The 13,671-nt window shown below is 47.4% G+C and overlaps 2 protein-coding genes across 2 annotated transcripts; both read left to right on the forward strand.

Annotated features, from left to right (window-relative positions):
- The first annotated feature begins 2,864 nt into the window (after positions 1-2,864).
- On the forward strand, positions 2,865-13,653 carry LOC126578542 (uncharacterized). Its single transcript, XM_050241219.1, has 3 exons — positions 2,865-3,191; positions 11,317-11,352; positions 11,425-13,653. Exons 1-3 carry the CDS (start codon positions 3,071-3,073, stop codon positions 13,152-13,154), a joined length of 1,887 nt encoding a protein of 628 aa, XP_050097176.1. The 5' UTR covers positions 2,865-3,070; the 3' UTR covers positions 13,155-13,653.
- On the forward strand, positions 5,965-10,830 carry LOC126578541 (peptide transporter family 1). The gene is made up of 6 exons (XM_050241218.1): positions 5,965-6,192; positions 8,212-8,264; positions 8,337-8,415; positions 8,481-9,067; positions 9,213-10,202; positions 10,273-10,830. Exons 1-6 carry the CDS (start codon positions 6,174-6,176, stop codon positions 10,702-10,704), a joined length of 2,160 nt encoding a protein of 719 aa, XP_050097175.1. The 5' UTR covers positions 5,965-6,173; the 3' UTR covers positions 10,705-10,830.
- Positions 13,654-13,671: the final 18 nt, after the last annotated feature.

Consider the following 13,671-nt stretch of genomic DNA (forward strand, 5'->3'; position numbering starts at 1 on the left):
TAATAGAAAAAATCAGTCACTCTACAGCCCACTCCAGCTCAAGAAATCCCAAGAGAACCTGCGAAGGCGAAGCTAAGGGCCGAAGCTAAAATTTAGTTTGGATTCACCAAATTGGCGTTTTCAAAATCACGGAAAAATGTTGTTATCATAGCCAGGATGGATAATTATCCATTATTTATCAACTTAAGGGGGGACTTCGGTATTTTCGGGCCAAAAAAAGGCTCGTTTTTGACAATTTTTTCGTTTGTAACCATTCAACTTAATTTTTTCAAGTGAATGCATATTAATTTACAACTTTTGAAGAATATTTGGTATTGTTTTGAGCAATATTCATTGAAAAATGAATCAATGCCATCAAATTTAGGCAGTCGTGTCATCGAAAAGATACTTTTTCTGGTGCCCATCGTAGCTGCGTGACGGGTCATCAGAAAAATATAAATCGATATTCGTTAGAAAGATTATAAGTTTATCTAGGTAGACCCGGAGAGTTTTTTTTTGATATATTAATTTTTCGATTTTTGGCAGATTTTTGAAGTTGAAAAAGTGATGCTTTTTGCGATTCTGCCATAAAAAACGAACTTTACAGATTTGTTTAAAAAAAGTATAAACAATTTTAATAATATCACGACGGCTCGACGGTTACCTGGCAAAAAGTGTACAGATTATGTGTAAAAAACTTCAAAACGATTGGCACAGTAGTTTTTACGGTACGATGGGCACCGACTTTGAAAATGTTGGTTTAGGGAAACGCTCTTCAAAGTAGCGGGCTGCATGGAGCCTTGTTTCAAACGCGGATTTTCAAAAACCTGTATCTTTGTCATTTTTTCCTCGATTGATCCAAATCTTTTACACAATACTTTTGTAAGGATCAGCATTCAGGTAAAAATATTAAAAATATGTGTCGCAAAAAAATTGAACTCCAAAGTCCCCCCTTAAGTTAGGATAACTTATTTAAACGGATACCAGCATTTGGGAAAAAATTACTAAAATTAGCAAAATTACTCCGTTTTAATATGCCACTGTACACCTCCGACAATGACTACTAATTTTAATCTTGGTCGTCTTCCTCTATCAGCTCCCTTGGCTAGGTGTGAATGCTTCTTTACGATATTATCATTTTCCTGGCAAGTCGGAAAGCAGAAGTCCAAAGTGCCAATTCCGGTTTATGCGAGAGTTCTAGTGGTTAATTGTGCTAACGGCCAGCGCGTGAGAACTGTAACCATTTCATTCATTAGAGTCTGTAGAGTTCTAAGTATCTGGCGTCAACTGGTGCAAAGAACCGCTATCCTCGGACCGCTAAGATGTCTGTGGATCAAGCCAAATGTTTGGCCATTTCCTAAAAACTTTGCATGCGTCGATAAACGAACTACTTCATCTTTACTAGAAAAGAACTTGTTTACATCACAGCTTTATGAATACATACGTGTGAAGCAGATTGTGCGGAATTCTACAGATAAAAACGTATACCCTGGCTTTCATGCCGAAGCGTGACGAATGTTCGGAAGCTCTGCGGGGACAGCGAGATACTGTAAGCAGTGACCGTTTACCACGGTCAAGGTCCCTGATCTTACACGCGTAGACTGTGTGATCAATGGGGTTTGCGATGTGTTTTTTCATAATTAATAATATCCGTCTATTGGACGATACATGTTTTCTTCAATTACGATGCGGTAAAGAATAATGATTGATAGACGATGAAAGAAACTTGAGATCGTGTAGCTTTGCATCTTCATGGCCAATAAAACAGTACAAGGAATTACAGTGATCAACCTGCCGTTAGGTTTTGAGTAACTCTCCTGACGGCCAAAAATGGAGTTGCTGCTTGTGTGTGATTACGTGTGGTTTTATAGTTCCTGATCACAACACATGCTGCACAATAAATTGAATCAGTTTGTGACGATAGTAATTAATGCAAGAGGGACAGATCGTGATAGAAGCTTTAGAAATTGCATCCTTGTGCAAATGATTGATGCTGCGAGTAACACGACGCTAATGCTTTATGACTTATCATCGCTTTAATCGTTTTAATCATTCCTTGATTCCAATTTCTTTCAAGACTGTTTGTGATTAATAAAAAAAACGTTAATGTATGCCATGTTGCATAGATTGCCCCTATTGCTCTTTCTTGTTAGCATTTCCTTTACATGATGAAATTATCAGAATATGGCAGCCAGTAGTAGAACATTTGTTTGATTACTGTTCCGTTGTTTCTAATTTAAACCTAATTATTATTTAAACCAAACATTTGCTTCTTTGTACATTGCATATCACTTTGTGCCGTTTCTTTCGAAAATTGCAATTTGGTCACAGGGGTTACTAATTTATGAACGAATTCTAACGTAGGTCATATTCTCGCGGTACGCTTAATCATTTGAAATTCAAATAATCTCAAGTGTTTCCCCGTCCCATCCATCTGTTCCGAATCACCTTTGCTACTCCAGCCTATCTGTCTTCTTATAAGTATCCGCTTTAAATTGGCAAATTTTGAATGTAAATAATTCCCAGCGGGATTAAAGAACTGACTCACACTCCTAACAGTTTCGCGACTCGAAACGGAAGCAAAACATAGCTGCTGCCCGATGATTAGTGAGAACCCCGCAAATCGCCAATGTTTCAAGCCAGAAGACCGGCTGGCGACCAGACGAACAACATCAAAAAATATCGCAAGAAGCAGCAAACAATCCCCACCACAGCTGCTGTCTTACTCTGCTCCACGGGGGCGATAGGGTGACGATCGTGATCTCGTACCCGACCGAGAGGCGAGGCAGCATTGTGAGACGGTGGAACGCACAACGCGGATCGCGAATGGCGAATCTTGTTTATATTGTATAACCCACTCGGTTTTGCCCGGAGTTTGGTTTTGTGGCACGTCGGAGTAACATCTCGGGACGCGAGTATTCTCGAAGAAGGAAGTAATTCGATTCGGTCGTGCTTGGTTTAGCCGGTTCATTCTGTTCTACTGAGGTGTTGTAAAGGTTGCAGTTGAGGTGCCGGTGTTTGAAAGGAGTAATAGCAGTGCAAAACGAAAACTACGATAATATTTGTCCATACCAATCGGTGGTGGTTCAGCATGCGACGATCGGATTGTAAAGTGTGGTTCTCCGACCAATGGCTTGGAAGAGCGGCCATACCAATTCTACTTCTACAGCTGCTAAATGTGGCCCTCGCTCAGCAATACACGGCAGTCAAATGTAAACTATTTTACTTCCCTTACTAGCTATAATGGAACCCTTTTTTAATTTTAATGTTTCCAAAAACTAATACCTCGTGCTCTGATTGACGCCAGATTCACTAAATTCGTTGGTTCGTTTCGGTTTGTAACGAACGTTGTCTATTTCGGTCTCGATATCTACATTTATTAGTGTGTCGTCCTAGACGTCATGGCGAGTTCTTGGAACCAGGAAAAACCTAATGGTGCTGATGTAGCGTGGCTTTGTTTCAGTTTATGGAACGAAAGACACAATTCTAACGGAACGAAAAGCTCGTCAAGTGTAAAATTCGTGTCGATCTTGAACATCTGTGTGTTGTAGGTCGTCAAGGTCAGAGCAACGCACGCACCGCCGTGGCTTAGCGGTGGTGATTCCGTTCAGGCCGAGCTCGTCACTTGCCACTCGTTTAACTCTTTTATTTCTCTTTCGATCGTGTGTCTTCGAGCAGGAGCTATTTCGTCACGATAGTAATAAGAGCCATCTTTACCGGCGTTGCGTGTGTACTGTGAGCTTTTTGTGCACTGCGTTGGTGCAACGTCTCGCGAATGGTGCGAGTCTGGCAGTCGCCGTTTTGGTAGGTTAATGATTCGGTACTATCTGGTCCTGCTGGACAAGGACAGCGGGTTCAGGAGTGAACCGGTTATTTCGGTGGTTAACCCATGCTTTTACACCACGGGCGAACGGATGGCTCATGCGAGGCAGCGATTGTATCGATCGATGAAATTGGTACATGGAATGTCCTGTGACTCACATTCACGCACAAAGCAATGTCAATTTATGCAATCGAAACATAGTTGTTTCAACCGAGCTGCTACAACAGTTGTGTGTTTAATGGTAGCACGCGAAGATAAGGATAGCGAATTGTTATATCACGCTATACAGAATGGCGTCGCGCCTCCGTGGGCATCTGCATCTGCGTCATCATTATCAAAAGCTCTCCTGAATTGGCATAGATGGCATATAGACCCACTACCCTTTACTCCTGTCCATGGGAGGGGATGGATGCCACGAGCTTGTGAGCTATGGGATTCGTTGAACCTCTCTCTCTCTCCGTGCTATTGTGTAAGCGATCGAATATCCGATTGGTAGGTAACCTTTGAATTGATGAATCTGTGGTGGATTTGAAAGTCTGAGTTCGTTTATCACGAACTCCACATGACCATTTGCCCCTCCAACGAGCATCGACGATGGAATGTGTGCTGTACAGTAGCATTTCACAGCGTTTAATCACATCAGCGTGATGTGCATCAAGTCACGAGTTATGTTATGAAATGCGGATGCAAGCTAACAGAAACAACGGTGACATGAATCATTATCCTGCTTTGTAGGCACCAATGTTCTTCTTCTTTCTTCCACCTTGATGGACTGGGGACCGTGTAAAATTCGATTGATAAATCGATGAAATCGACGTACAAAAAATTGATAATGGAAGTGTTTGTCTACTGAATCTTGTAGCTCGTGCAAAGTGCTGCAGTGTGATAAAGGTGTTGATAAAAGGCGACTATATGCGTATAACCGTTTCAGTGAATGTAAGTGGCTGTGTGAATATCGCAGACGCGTTGGTCCAAATTCCGGCGGTCAAATGAAAAAAAAAAAAAGCTGTCGGCTAAACACGGGACAACAATCACAGGATCCGTGCGGCAATAATCGAAAATCATGTATCATGTGATAAGATACACCCTTGGCCAGACAGATAAGCTTGTTTTTTTATTCGCTCACAATATAGAGTTAGACAATGTTGGGTCATGGAGGAGCGCCATAGAGGAAGCTTGTGTTCAAGTGTTCATCCAGGATCCTTTTGTTGATAGTGTCGCTCGGTAATGGGAACTTAGAGCACCTGGAGCACCACGTGCATCGAGAGCGGATAATTCCCCATGGGAATCCCGTAATCCTCTCCATTTGGATACTTTCGAGTGCTTTGCGATCGATGCGTGTATGTAAAGTTCAGCTGTCGTATCACACTGTAACAGGTATTCCAGCGTTGGCTGCCCAATCTTAGGTAGTTGGGATCCATCTATCTAACATTTCCTTGGAACGGTATTACTAGCATTGGAACAACGATTTGGACGTGCGTACGATGCCACTCCATTCGTCGAATGCCAATTGCAAGATCGATGTTCGTGTCTTCCCCTTTTGTTGATGGCTCACTATCATTGCCAGAAAGAGTGCCAAAGAGCAGCGGCAGAGAAGTGTGAAAGCAATGGGCTGTTAACGCGAACTTATCAAATTGATAGCCACCGTCGCTATACGGACCTACATTCTACTTCATCCACATGCGTCATTGTTCTGTGGCTGTAGAGGTGAACAGGTGAGAGCATTATGGGCTATCTCTACTCCTACAGTAACTGGGTGGGTTTGTAAGAAATCACCATCCGTCAAAGCCCATTCATCTCAGATACTGTTCCAGCAAGAAGTCAGAGCATGATGCGTTTCATGGGAACTTCCCAGGGAGGTCGATCGGATCGATTTGCTGGCTTGCGAATACCGGCTTTAAGTGTCTGTGACGCCGTGAACGTACTTCAGCCACCGTACTTGATGACCCGTCCCAACAAAAGCCCCTCGCACAGGAGGAGGGTCGTTACTCTGATGTCTCGCATCCGGTGGTGCGTTGTGGGTGGCCGGCTGTACTATGATGTCGGCGGGGGAAAGGGCCAATAAGTCTTGTTTTATCAGCTCATAAAGCTCTTATCAGCACTCGTTAAAGACTCGGCCTCTTAGCGATGCCTTGAAGGATTACCCACCTTTAATTGGATAGCGGGCTCGCCTGCTGGCCTCAGTCAACCGAAGCAGGTTGTACCGGCAGCATACGCGTTCGGTAGCGATCGGCATAAGCCAGCCAGGATAGCCAGCTGAGCCCTAGCTCATCTTCCGTTCATCCGTGCTCAAAAGAATGGTCATTCTAGTTTAAAAAGCAAACCAAAGTTTCTACAAAAAAAAAACAATTGGCAAAAAGGCCGCAAGACAATGTCTGACCCAAGCAAAGGTTTGTGGCGTGCATGTGCATTGTAAGTGTGTCGTGTGGTGATGTCGTGGGGGTATGTTTGGGCCAACAATTCGTTCGACCGCGGTTCACTGTCCTGTCCTTCCTCTCTTTACCACTTTTCTTCGAAACTGGAACGAATTTCGCTGTTCTGCTTCTGGCTCATCGTTCCGGTGAACTGCGAAGCATCAGATCGCAAAACCTACGACAGAACTCGCAGCAGGGGGCTGTCCGTCATTTGAAGACATCTCCTGGAGCACAGGAGTGGTCCGTCATGTTATGTTATCGTTTAAATTTGCTACATGATCTCGTATGTCTTCGATATCGCAACGTCAAAGTCTGGCCGCTGGGAGAAGCGAACTGGGGTGAGGTCGTCGAACAGCTACAGTGAACGTTCTCTCTAGTTGCGCATCGTACTAGGTGCCATGAAGGGAAAAGTGAACATCCACGGTGCGCTGGACCAAGTAGAGAGTGTTAAAGTCGTAAAACCTGTGTGCTACAAAGCATTAGGTAGGAAATCAAGAGCTGACACCAGCAGTGTGACCTATATATTGCCGTTAATACAATATTAACCTTTGACAAACGACTGGCATTGAACACAACCCGTTAAGGGTTCCCGTCCACTTTGCCTATGCTCAATATACAAAACCCGTTCTCGATCCACTGGCGATCCAACGTTACGTGCACTGATTGGAGTTTATGGGGGGCGATGCTCCGACCACGGGTCATTGCACTCGGAGTTCTAATCAGACGGTAATCATCAAGTGCCGGTGCAACAACCATCGTCGCGATGCGCCATCCTCCGATCGTACGCATCCGGAGATGACCGTTTGGCAGAGGATGGCACAAGCCGTTCCATGTCATTACCTATACCACTCCCGACACTAGCACTACCGAAAGAGGAACCGCCACAATGTTCCACATCAACATGCAAAAAGAACGCAGCTTTAGAGCACAGGCTAGGAATGGCCTCGGGTCTCCTTGCTCGTCCACGCCCTATAATTATGCTTATGTCCGTGCCCGTGCCCGTGCCCGTGAGCAGACCGTTGATAAGGCGCGCCTCGCGACAAAGGCCGAGCGAATCCCAGTGATCTCTTGCCAGTTCTGTTCGATCTTCGAACGCCAGTGCAAAGGTTATGGACGCGTGGATCGCAGATTATGGTACCTTCTCTGGATACGTACCGGTGGCTTCAGGTTTGTCAGCGGTGTCTCCTGCTTACTGTAAATGCAAGAGTATCGTAGTGTCTGGAGTACTCTTTCTTTATCTTGCGTCAGTTTAGGAATGTGTAATTGCCCCATTCATCGTTTGCGCCGGCGCGTGTAGTTGATAACGGCAACGTTAGTACCGTAGAGTATGAGCTATGCGCGCTTACTACCAGGAGTGCTATTGAGTTTGAGATAGCGAAAGAAAGATAGATGATTACCGGTGAAGTGGCACACTTACTATCCATTTCACTACGAACCCTACACCAACCTGCTTATTGGAAACATGTTAGTCAGAACTAGCGCCGCACCACACCGCACCCAGCACTCGCGGACTCTATCTTATCACACCGAACAATGGAAACGGAGCTCATTCGTCTTCAGCGAATGGTTTATCAGGGCTTGCGCCTATTAAACCGATAACGACACGAAGGACCATTTACCTGTTTTTCGTGAACTGATCCCGGCACTTGTGAGATTGGGCATTGTTTATGGTGACAACGAGTGTGTGGCAATTGTGGGCGTATTGTAAATCTAATGAACAATTGATACTATCATCATACTCACCGATCGCATCTTTAATCGATCACTGTCACGGCACGGTGCGGGTGTTTGCTTATCGCGGGGGGGCACTAGTGATCAAGATAGAGGAGAGATGCAGCAGAACCCCGCAGATTCAAGGATACATTGGTGTTTGCTGCTTAACTGTCTGTCTGTCTGTCTGTATGTGTGTACGTCCATGGCTTGTTTCGTGTGATTGGTGGTAGGGGAAACAAATTCTACTATCATAACTCACCTTTCTTAAATCCCTTCTCACAGAAGATACTCCGAGCGCGGAGGTCGATACCAGAGATGTGGAAGGAGAAGTGAAGGTACGAGAGGAGCAAGTTCTGCGATCGGGTATCCAGTATGGCTAACATCTCTCGTTGTAACCATTTTTGCAGAAGCTCAAGTATCCTCGATCGATTCCATTCATAATCAGTAATGAGTTTTGCGAGCGGTTCAATTACTATGGCATGCGAAGTAAGTATACGGTCGTGGCGGGCTTTCGGCGGTTCAGTTGCGCTTAAGTGCATCTTCCATTCCAGCGGTGCTGGTTTTGTATCTAACGCGCAAGCTGGACTTTGACGATGATACGGCCACGGTCCTCTACCACACGTTCACAACGCTCGTGTACTTTATGTGCGTGATCGGTGCGATCATTGCGGACAGTTGGCTCGGCAAGTTCCGCACCATTCTGTATCTGTCAATTGTTTACACGATCGGTAGCGGATGCATCACGCTCGGGGCGATCCCGACCTGGGATCTGGATGCGCGCGCCATGACGATCGCCGGTCTGCTGCTGATCGCGTTCGGTTCCGGCGGTATCAAGCCGTGTGTGGCCGCGTTCGGTGGCGAGCAGTTTAAGATGCCGGAGCAAGCCAAGTATCTGGCGCTGTTCTTCTCCATGTTCTACTTTGCCGTTAACTCGGGCTCGTTTGTCTCCACTATGGTGACCCCTATACTGAGAGAGGACGTGAAATGCTTCGACGATGATGACTGCTTCCCGCTCGCTTTCGGTGTGCCCGGCGTGCTGATGGTGGTGTCCATCATGATCTTCATCATTGGCAAACCGCTGTACAAAATCTCGGCCCCGGCCGGTAACATGTTTGTCAAGGTTTCCAAATGTATCTGGGTTAGTATGGCAGTGCTGTTCGGCTTTGTATTGTTGTTGTTGTGCTGTGCGTCCTGCGTGTCCGTCGATGGGTGATGAATGATGTATAGACGTTATTTTTTCTTCCCTTTGCCTTGTCCCATGATCGTGTTCCATGATCTTCTAGACGGCGATTCGAACTCGATCGCGAGAAAAGTCGATCAATCCGCGAGAGCACTGGTTGGATTACTCGGAGAAACGCTGGGGCCGCCAGCTGGTGGACGAAACACGCATCCTGCTGAACGTGCTGAAGCTCTACATTCCGCTGCCCGTCTTCTGGGCCCTGTTCGATCAGCAGGGTTCCCGCTGGACTTTCCAGGCGACCCGCATGGATGGGGATCTCGGCTTTTGGACGATAAAACCCGATCAGATGCAGGTCATTAACCCGTTGCTGATTCTGGTTTTCATTCCACTGTACGAGGTTGCCTTCTATCCGCTGCTGAGCCTGATTGGCATTCGGCGGCCCCTGCAAAAGCTCACCCTGGGTGGCATCTTTGCCGGGGTGGCTTTCGTTATTTCGACGATCGTGGAAATCCAGCTGGAAGATACGTACGCCGTGCTGCCAAAGGCGGGCGAATCGCAGCTACGCATCTTCAACGGGATGAACTGTGACTATCGCGTCCAGACCGACCTTCCCGATCATGCCGACTTTACGCTCCAGCGGATGAGTATGTTCGAGGAGAAGTACATCACTGTGCAGGGTGTGGCGCAGTATACATACACGCTGACGTCCACTAGTGCCGGGGCGGATTGTGCCGGCACAGTGCGCGGAGAGTTTAACCTGGCTGAGGAGAAGCAGATGTCCTACTTCTTACGCAAGAAGGACGGCAGTGTCGGCATGCTCCCATATGAAGATGATACGGAGAAATCTTCCAAGGGTTATCCGATATTCCGCGTTCTCGGCAACACGGCCACTAACCGGACCGTGGTGTTCCGTGACATCGACACATCCGATCCCTTCGATCGACACACAAACGGTTCGCTCGTGTTCGATTTGGTAGAGTCCTACCCATCGGAGTATGAAATTTTCGTCGATGGAGAGCTCACGCTAACGTACGAGATGCGTCTGGGCGGTGTGTACACCTTCATCGTCAGTGATACGGAGGACAATCGAAGGGTAAGTTGGAAATCCCCCCGGTCGCCACTGCTACATTCGAGTTTAACGAGGACATTTGTGCGTTTTGCAGATGACTACACCGATTATCGTCACGGATCCAAACTCGGTCAACATGTTGTGGTTAATACCGCAGTACGTTGTCATGACACTCGGTGAGGTGATGTACTCGATTACCGGGCTGGAGTTTTCGTTCACGCAGGCGCCGGAAAGCATGAAGTCGGTGCTACAGGGTTGCTGGCAGCTGACGGTGGCCGTTGGCAACCTGATCGTCGTGATTGTGGCCGAAGCCAAAATCTTCGATGCGCAAAAGTGGGAGTTTGTGCTGTTTGCGGGACTGATGTTTGTCGACATGGGACTGTTCTCTATACTGGCATGGCGCTACAAGGCGATCCCGCTGAAGAACTACGACGAAGACGATGCCAACGCAACGCTACCGATCGAACAGAAGGAGGAACACGGACTCGACAATCCGGCCTTCAAAAAGGCGGCCGACGACGAATGAGATACGACATGGACATCATCCATACATCGGTACACAGGCCGCACGATGGGCCACTAGAGGCCGCTTCCGAAATCGAAATAAATTTTCCATGAAAATTTGTGTCTAATAAACGATACTACAAGATCACGATTTACTTATCATCACTCTAACATACTTCATTACCTTTGTGCATTGTCGTTGAGCACGGAGCCAGACCACCGAGTATGATGCTTCGAACGCCCGCACATGGTGCTGTGTAATAAATCATCCTTGATCTTTGCGAACCGCGATTTCGCGTCGCGATCGGAGGTGATTTAACTGTACAATCATGAACGGAACATCCGTGAGCTCTGATTCTGATGATTCACCGTTGAGCGAGAAGTTCCGCGATCGTGCCGTGCGCCACATGTAAGACGGAACTATCGGTTTTGATGATGACGAATTGAATCCGCTTCGTCTTCGCTCAGTGATGTCAGTTTTAATCCGACTGGTACCGGGTATGGACAAAGTTCAAGGGTATTACTTACACAGGAGTTACTAACATTGTGGTAGAGGATAGGAATTCCCCATGTGATGGAAGGACATTTAAAGAATAACGACCTGATTGTTGTGCTGTTGTTGTTTTCATTCCAGTAATCTCATCCAACGAAGAGCAAAGGACCGTGCCTGGTAAGTATCTGCGTATTGGGAGCGAACATTTGGTTTGTGAGAGGAACTGACTTGTTTCCACTTTCTTTGCAGCACATTCAGCACGCTCCGTTGATGGTGGTATTCCCACGGGAGACAGTAACATCATCAACCTGTCCATCAAACCGCTCGCTCGTGGTCAAGGATTTTCGGCGGCAAAGGGGCGCAATCTGGGATTTGTTAATGATCCCGCGCTCAACTCGATACCGGCCGGTATCAATAACGAGCTATCGAATGGTGATGTTCGGGCTTCGACCGCCCAACCGAACGCAGGTCTGCGGGACAGTTATGGAAATCCGGTGACACCGTTTGCTGACCTAACCGGTGCGAGCGCTGATTTGGTGGGATTTCGAACGAGCGTCAACCGTGATTCGGGATTCGCGTCCTCCAACGGTGTCCCTAGTGGTGCCCAGCTGAACTTTAAGGTGCCCAGCTATGCGTCCGGTATCATCGCTCCGATTGGCCAACCAAACTTCGGTCCAATTGCAGCGAATACTCCACAGACAAAGCCGCAGCCGCCGTCTCCCCCACCCGCTGGGCAACAACAGTTTGTACCAAACGCGAAAATACCGACGATCGAGGAAGGCAAAATTCTCTTCGCCCAAAAACCGGTCGATGGGTTGCTGCCACCACTGTTCCCGGATCAGTTGCCACCGGTGTATCGGGTTGAAGTAGGTACCGAGCGGTCAACAATTTTCCCGCGGGATCCGTTCGCTACTCCGGCCAATACGCAGAACGGAGTGGGTTTTAAAACGGATGTCAACCAGCAAACTCAGTTCCCACAGACACAGACGTCGTACAGCACGACACCAACAACGGCCAATAGGTTCTCTGGGTCGGTAGTCCCTCAGCAACAACCGGCCATTAGTGGTGGCTCTCCAACAGCTCCTCCCATTCAGAAGTACACCGGAGGATTCGGTGGTCCAGCCGGATTTCTGGGGAATCAACAAAACATCGGAACGGCTTACACCTCTACCGCGAGACCGATCGTGCAACCGCAGGCTCCTGTACCTAGACCGAATCCCGTTCCATTACCCCCACAAGGCACGTTCCAAACATCGCCAAGACCGGTAGAACAGACGACCATCAACCGATATACGGGTAGCTTCGGTGGTCCACCGGGTTTCTTGGGCAATCAACAGAATATCGGAACGGCCTACACAAAGCAACCCGCATCCAGCACCCCGTCCGTACAGTTTCAACAGCGGCCAGCTCAACCCGCTCAACCAACCCTATCGCAAGGTCCTCCACCGGTTTCTGCTCCAACAGTAGCCGTGCCGTCCGGTCCTACGTCCAATCCGTACAACCCTCAGCAGCAGCAACAGCAACCTGCTGGTAGTGTCCGCCCAACGTCACCACCGAACAAGTTTACCGGATCGTTTGGTTTTGGTCCCGTCAACCAAGGTCCTAATGCAGTTCCCGTAAGGCCAACGGTGTCATCATTCATACCGCAGCAACCGCAGCAGACACCTCAACCGATAAGGCCACAGTCGTTCAATGGCGGTAACAAGTTTACCGGTAGTTTCGGAGGAGCACCGGGTCTGTTGGGCAATCAGCAAAGCCTTGGTACGCATGTCAAACCGGACGGCACTGTCCTAGCACCGTCTGCACCGGGTGCTGGATTCACCGTTCCACAGCAATCGACTGCCTATCCCCAGCAGCAGCAATACGTAGGAGCTTCCGCTCAGCAACAGAATCCGGCGGCAACGGGAGGGAACAAATTCACGGGCAGTTTCGGTGGTCCACCAGGCGTATTGCGTCCGTTTGACAATGCACAGGGCTAAGTAAGGGCCTCTAGGCCATCGTGATCCAGTGATCGGCATTTTGCTCCTCCGGCGTAGTATTATAGAAACAGTAAGCACGCTATCTCCGATAAGATCGCCGCTGAAGCCGCTTCCACTAGTGCCTCTAGTTGGTATTCACAAACCTCAACTACTTTACGATGGTAATTGGTTAACAGCAGGAATAGGATAAGCCGCCCGTCCAGCCGTGATGTTTTCTGCGAACACGATTGTGCTTGTGCTTGTTTTAAAAATACATCACAATAGTTATGTCTAAGAAAATTAGTTAAAATAAATTCTCAGAGTGACGAGACGATCGAGCCGGTACGCTGATGTTGTGGAATTGCACCTTTGGCATGATGATCCTCAAACAAGTCTCTAGAAGATCTTTTGGTTATGACTTTACAACAAGAATGATATTATACTTGGCAATTAAATACGGCAACAAAGTTCTGGTTGGAAAAGACCTACAGAAAGGTTAAGTATGATTCATAAACTACATCTATTCTTAAGAAATAAA

Source organism: Anopheles aquasalis, chromosome 3, assembly GCF_943734665.1.
Source record: "Anopheles aquasalis chromosome 3, idAnoAquaMG_Q_19, whole genome shotgun sequence".
NCBI classification, from domain to species: domain Eukaryota; kingdom Metazoa; phylum Arthropoda; class Insecta; order Diptera; family Culicidae; genus Anopheles; species Anopheles aquasalis.